The 6,821-nt window shown below is 64.0% G+C and overlaps 1 protein-coding gene across 1 annotated transcript; it reads left to right on the forward strand.

The window, feature by feature from the left end:
* Positions 1–326: 326 nt before the first annotated feature.
* On the forward strand, positions 327–4,887 carry LOC126471370 (neurogenic locus notch homolog protein 4-like). Its single transcript, XM_050099492.1, has 4 exons — positions 327–594; positions 647–2,150; positions 2,253–3,780; positions 3,850–4,887. Exons 1-4 carry the CDS (start codon positions 327–329, stop codon positions 4,885–4,887), a joined length of 4,338 nt encoding a protein of 1,445 aa, XP_049955449.1.
* The last annotated feature ends 1,934 nt before the right edge of the window (positions 4,888–6,821 follow it).

Genomic DNA, 6,821 nt, shown 5'->3' on the forward strand with positions numbered 1-6,821 from the left:
TGTGTCTCTGCTTTCCCTCCTGCCTGGTCTTACCTCTTAATATCCCAACGCGACTGTCTCCTGCCTCTTGGTGCGCCCCCACCCTTTATTTCTATTTCTCACATGCCCTCCAGCGCCCTCCCAAATTGCAGCTTCCTCTCCCCTCTATTTACCTCCGCTCAGGTGTCCTGTCCCCTGGCAGGTCCCTACCGGCGGTCTGTATTTCTCCACGTGTGCTCCATCACTTGCAGTGGCTTTTTAAATATCCCTCGATGTGTGTGTTTTTATTCTAAGGCCGACCACCGCGCAGTGCCTGCCACCACCTGGTGCCTGCTGCTGCCCAGTGAATGTCGCTGCCTGGTGCCTCCTACCACCCGGTGCCTGGCGCTTCCCCGTGCCTGCTGCCGCCCGGTGCCTGCCGCCACCTGGTGCCTGCCACTGCCCAGTGCCTGTCGCTGCCTGGTGCCTGCTACGAACCGTTGCCTGGGGCTGCCACGTGCCTGCAGCTGCCAGGTCCCTGCCGCCACCTGGTGCCTGCCGCAGCCCAGTTCCTGCCACCGCCCAGTGCCTGCCGCCGCCCAGTGCCTGCCACTGCCCAGGGCCTGAGACCACATGGTGCCTGCCGGCGCCCTGTAACTGTCGCTGCCTGATTCCCTCTAAAACCTAGAGCCTGGAAGGGCCCTGTGCCTGCCGCCGTACGGGTCCTGCCAACACCTGGTGCCTGCTGCCGCCCAGTACCTGCCACCGCCCAGTGCCGGCCGCAGCCCAGTACCTGGCACCGCCCAGTGCCTGCCGCCACCTGGTGACTTCCACTGCCCAGTGCCTGTCCCTGTCTGGAGGCTCCTACCAAATGGTGCCTGGCGCTGCCCCATGCCTGCAGCTGCCCGGTGCCTGCCGGCACATGGTGACTGCCGCCGCCCAGTGCCTGTAGCTGCCTGGTGCCTGCTACCAACTGGTGCCTGGCACTGCACCGTGCTTCCGCCCCCCAGTGCCTGCCACCACCTAGAGCCTGCCGCCGCCCAGTGCCTGCCACCTCCTAATGCCTGCCACCGCACAGGGCCTCCCACTGCCCAGTGCTTGCCGCCACCTTGTGCCTACCACTGCCCGTTGCCTTTCGCTGCCTGCTACCACCTGGGGCCTGGCGCTGCCACGTGCCTGCCGCCGCCTGGTGCCTGCTGCCACCTGGTGCTTATCGCTGTCCAGTACCTGCCACCGGCCAGTGCCTGCCGCCGCCCAGTGCCTGCCACCACCCAGTGCCTGCCGCCGCCCGGTGCCTGCCGCCACCTGGTGCCTGCCACCGCCCAGTGCCTGCCACCGCCCAATGCCTGCCGCCATCTGGTGCCTGCCGCTGCGCAGTGCCAGTTGCTGCCTTGTGCCTTCTACCACCCGGTGCCTGGCGCTGCCCCGTGCCTGTCGCCGCAAGGTGCTTGCCACCCCCTGGTGCCTGCCGCTGACCAGTACCTGTCACTGCCTGGTGCCTGCTACCTCCCGGTGCCTGGTGCTGCCCTGTGGCTGCAGCCGCCGGGTGCCTGCCGCCACCTGGTGCCTGCCGCTGCACAGTGCCAGTCGCTGCCTGGTGCCTCCTACCACCCGGTGCCTGGAGCTGCCCCGTGCCTGCCGCCGCCCGGTGCCGGCCGCCACCTGGTGCCTGCTGCCGCACACTGCCTGCCACCACCTGGTGCCTGCCGCTGCCCCGTGCCTGTCGCTGCCGGGTTCCTTCTAAAACCAGGTGCCTGGCGAAGCCCCGTGCCTGCCACCGCATGGTGCCTGTCACCACCTCGTGCCTGCCAAAGCCCAGTGCCTGCCACCGCGCAATGCCTGCCGCCACCTGGTGCCTGCTGCTGCCCAGTGAATGTCGCTGCCTGGTGCCTCCTACCACCCGATGCCTGGCGCTTCCCCGTGCCTGCCGCCACCTGGTGCCTGCCGCTGCCCCGTGCCTGTCGCTGTCTGGTTCCCTCTAAAACCTGGAGCCTGGTGGAGCCCTGTGCCGGCCGCCGCACGGGTCCTGCTGACATCTGGTGCCTGCCGTCACCCAGTACCTGGAACCGCCCAGTGCCTCCCACCACCTGGTGCCTTCCACTGCCCAGTGCCTGTCCCTGTCTGGAGCCTCCTACCAACCGGTGCCTGGCGCTGCCCCGTGTCTGCAGCTGCCCGGTGCCTGCCGGTACATGGTGACTGCTGTCGCCCAGTGCCTGTAGCTGCCTGGTGCCTGCTACCAACTGGTGCCTGGCACTGCCGCTTGCTTCCGCCCCCCACTGCTTGCCACCACATAGGGCCTGCGCCGCCCAGTGGCTTTCGCTGCCTGGTGCCTGCTACCACCTGGGGCCTGGCGCTGCCACGTGCCTGCCGCCGCCCGGCGCCTGCTGCCACCTGGTGCTTCCCACTGTCCAGTTCCTGCCACCACCCAGTGCCTGCCGCCACCCGGTGCTTGCCGCCACCTGGTGCCTGCCACCGCCCAGTGCCTGCCACTGCCCAATGCCTGCCGCCACCTGGTGCCTGCCGCTGTACAGTGCCAGTTGCTGCCATGTGCCTGCTAACACCCGGTGCCTGGCGCTACCCCATGCCTGCCGCCGCAAGGTGCTTGCCACCACCTGGTGCCTGCTGCTGTCCAGTACCTGTCACTGCCCAGTGCCTGCTACCTCCCAGAGCCTGGTGCTGCCCTGTGCCTACAGCCACCAGGTGCCTGCCGCCACCTGGTGCTTCCCGCTGTCCAGTACCTGCCACCACCCAGGGCCTGCCACTGCCCAATGCCTGCCGCCACCTGGTGCCTGCCGCTGCGCAGTGCCAGTCGCTGCCTTGTGCCTGCTACCACCCGGTGCCTGGTGCTGCCCCGTGCCTGCCACCGCAAAGGTGCCTGCCCCCACCTGGTGCCTGCCGCTGCCCAGTACCTGTCACTGCCTGGTGCCTGCTACCACCTGGTGCCTGGCGCTGCCCTGTGCCTGCCTCCACCTAGTGCCTGCCGCCACCTGGTGCTTCCTGCTGTCCAGTACCTGCCACCACCCAGTGCCTGCCACCGCCCGGTGCCTGCCGCCACCTGGTGCCTGCCACCGCCCAGTGCCTGCCACTGCCCAATGCCTGCCGCCTCCTGGTGCCTGCTGCTGTGCAGTGCCAGTCGCTGCCTTGTGCCTGCTACCAACTGGTGCCTGGCACTGCCGCTTGCTTCCGCCCCCCACTGCTTGCCACCACATAAGGCCTGCGCCGCCCAGTGGCTTTCGCTGCCTGGTGCCTGCTACCACCTGGGGCCTGGCGCTGCCACGTGCCTGCCGCCGCCCGGCGCCTGCTGCCACCTGGTGCTTCCCACTGTCCAGTTCCTGCCACCACCCAGTGCCTGCCGCCACCCGGTGCTTGCCGCCACCTGGTGCCTGCCACCGCCCAGTGCCTGCCACTGCCCAATGCCTGCCGCCACCTGGTGCCTGCCACTGTACAGTGCCAGTTGCTGCCATGTGCCTGCTAACACCCAGTGCCTGGCGCTGCCCCATGCCTGCCGCCGAAAGGTGCTTGCCACCACCTGGTGCCTGCCGCTATCCAGTACCTGTCACTGCCCAGTGCCTGCTACCTCCCAGAGCCTGGTGCTGCCCCGTGCCTACAGCCACCAGGTGCCTGCCGCCACCTGGTGCTTCCCGCTGTCCAGTACCTGCCACCACCCAGTGCCTGCCACTGCCCAATGCCTGCCGCCACCTGGTGCCTGCCGCTGCGCAGTGCCAGTCGCTGCCTTGTGCCTGCTACCACCCGGTGCCTGGCACTGCCCCGTGCCTGCCACCGCAAAGGTGCCTGCCACCACCTGGTGCCTGCCGCTGCCCAGTACCTGTCACTGCCTGGTGCCTGCTACCACCTGGTGCCTGGCGCTGCCCTGTGCATGCCTCCACCTAGTGCCTGCCGCCACCTGGTGCTTCCTGCTGTCCAGTACCTGCCACCACCCAGTGCCTGCCACCACCCGGTGCCTGCCGCCACCTGGTGCCTGCCACCGCCCAGTGCCTGCCACCGCCCAATGCCTGCCGCCTCCTGGTGCCTGCTGCTGTGCAGTGCCAGTCGCTGCCTTGTGCCTGCTACCACCTGGTGCCGGGCGCTGCCCTGTGCCTGCTGCTGCAAAGGTGCCTGCCACCACCTGGTGCCTGCCGCTGCCCAGTACCTGTCACTGCCTGGTGCCTGCTACCACCTGTTGCCTGGCGCTGCCCCGTGCCTGCCTCCACCTGGTGCCTGCTGCCACCTGGTGCCTGCCGCTGCCCAGTGCCTGTCGCTACCTGGTGCCTGCTACCACCCAGTACCTGGCGTTGCCCTGTGCCTGCCACCACCCAGTACCTGCCACCGCCCAGTGCCTGCCGGCACCTGGTGCCTCCCGCTGCTCAGTTCCTGTCACTGCATTGTGCCTGCTACGACCCGGTGCCTGGCACTGACCCGTGCATGACCCGCCTGTTGCCTGATGCCAACTGGTGCCTGCCACTTCCCAGTGCCTGCTGCCACCCAGTATCTGCCGCTGCCAGGTGCCTGCCGCCGCCTGGAGCCTGCTACCACCCGTTGTTTGTCGCTGCCTGGTGCCTGCTACTGCCCAGTGCCTGCCGCCACCTGGTTCCTGCCGCTGCCCCGTGCTTGTCGTTGCCTTGGGCCTGCTACCACCCGGTGCCTCGCAATGAACCGTGTCTGCCGCCGCCCGGTGCATGCCGCCACCTGGTGCCTTCTGCAGCCCAGTGCCTGTCGCTGCCTGGTGCCTGCTACCACCCGGTGCCTAGCACTGCCCCATGCCTGCCGCTGGCCACTGCCAGTTGGTGTCTGATGCCTGCTACCACCCGTTGCCTGGCGCTGCCCCATGCCTGTCGTCACCCGGTGCCTGCTGCCACCTGGTGCCTATCGCCGCCCAGTTCCGGCCACTGCCCAGTGCCTGCCGCCACCTGGGAAGCTATTGCAATCTGAATTCATCATGGGATCTATTGTTTTAATTTACTGAATCTACTGCTACAAAGGCTAGTATGGTACTGTACCAACTGAGCCGAAGCAACATCCCATCTACACTCCTGGAAATTGAAATAAGAACACCGTGAATTCATTGTCCCAGGAAGGGGAAACTTTATTGACACATTCCTGGGGTCAGATACATCACATGATCACACTGACAGAACCACAGGCACATAGACACAGGCAACAGAGCATGCACAATGTCGGCACTAGTACAGTGTATATCCACTTTCGCAGCAATGCAGGCTGCTATTCTCCCATGGAGACGATCGTAGAGATGCTGGATGTAGTCCTGTGGAACGGCTTGTCATGCCATTTCCACCTGGCGCCTCAGTTGGACCAGCGTTCGTGCTGGACGTGCAGACTGCGTGAGACGACGCTTCATCCAGTCCCAAACATGCTCAATGGGGGACAGATCCGGAGATCTTGCTGGCCAGGGTAGTTGACTTACACCTTCTAGAGCACGTTGGGTGGCACGGGATACATGCGGACGTGCATTGTCCTGTTGGAACAGCAAGTTCCCTTGCCGGTCTAGGAATGGTAGAACGATGGGTTCGATGACGGTTTGGATGTACCGTGCACTATTCAGTGTCCCCTCGACGATCACCAGTGGTGTACGGCCAGTGTAGGAGATCGCTCCCCACACCATGATGCCGGGTGTTGGCCCTGTGTGCCTTGGTCGTATGCAGTCCTGATTGTGGCGCTCACCTGCACGGCACCAAACACGCATACGACCATCATTGGCACCAAGGCAGAAGCGACTCTCATCGCTGAAGACGACACGTCTCCATTCGTCCCTCCATTCACGCCTGTCGCGACACCACTGGAGGTGGGCTGCACGACGTTGGGGCGTGAGCGGAAGACGGCCTAACGGTGTGCGGGACCGTAGCCCAGCTTCATGGAGACGGTTGCGAATGGTCCTCGCCGATACCCCAGGAGCAACAGTGTCCCTAATTTGCTGGGAAGCGGCGGTGCGGTCCCCTACGGCACTGCGTAGGATCCTACGGTCTTGGCGTGCATCCGTGCGTCGCTGCGGTCCGGTCCCAGGTCGACGGGCACGTGCACCTTCCGCCGACCACTGGCGACAACATCGATGTACTGTGGAGACCTCACGCCCCACGTGTTGAGCAATTCGGCGGTACGTCCACCCGGCCTCCCGCATGCCCACTATACGCCCTCGCTCAAAGTCCGTCAACTGCACATACGGTTCACGTCCACGCTGTCGCGGCATGCTACCAGTGTTAAAGACTGCGATGGAGCTCCGTATGCCACGGCAAACTGGCTGACATTGACGGCGGCGGTGCACAAACGCTGCGCAGCTAGCGCCATTCGACGGCCAACACCGCGGTTCCTGGTGTGACCGCTGTGCCGTGCGTGTGATCATTGCTTGTACAGCCCTCTCGCAGTGTCCGGAGCAAGTATGGTGGGTCTGAGACACCGGTGTCAATGTGTTCTTTTTTCCATTTCCAGGAGTGTATATGAACTATAGGAGCATATTTTTCTGAATAACATCCTCACAATTCATCAGAAATAAGAGGTGTTATATTTAGCTTCTGGTGTGTGTTGTGTGTGGTGTTAAATAATTTGAAATTGTCTTGCTCCAATAATTACAAGCTTGCATATAACACACCATGGGGAATATTTTATATCACTGCTAATCGGCCCCTTTTTTTATTCCATCTATTCCAGTCTCTTACGATATGGAGCAATGGGAGAACGACTGTGTGCCTCTGACAGGTAACTTTAAGCGTTCAGCTGTGGCGAACCAGTAAAACTTGTACTCTACAATATGGATCGCTATGAAGAGAATCTATGGTGGTCATATCTTAAATACTCTTCGATTATGTTGTCAAGTATTGGTTGGAACAGAAAGTTAGCGTTCCTGACTGCTC

The sequence above is a fragment of the Schistocerca serialis genome, chromosome 3, assembly GCF_023864345.2.
Source record: "Schistocerca serialis cubense isolate TAMUIC-IGC-003099 chromosome 3, iqSchSeri2.2, whole genome shotgun sequence".
Lineage (NCBI taxonomy): Eukaryota > Metazoa > Arthropoda > Insecta > Orthoptera > Acrididae > Schistocerca > Schistocerca serialis.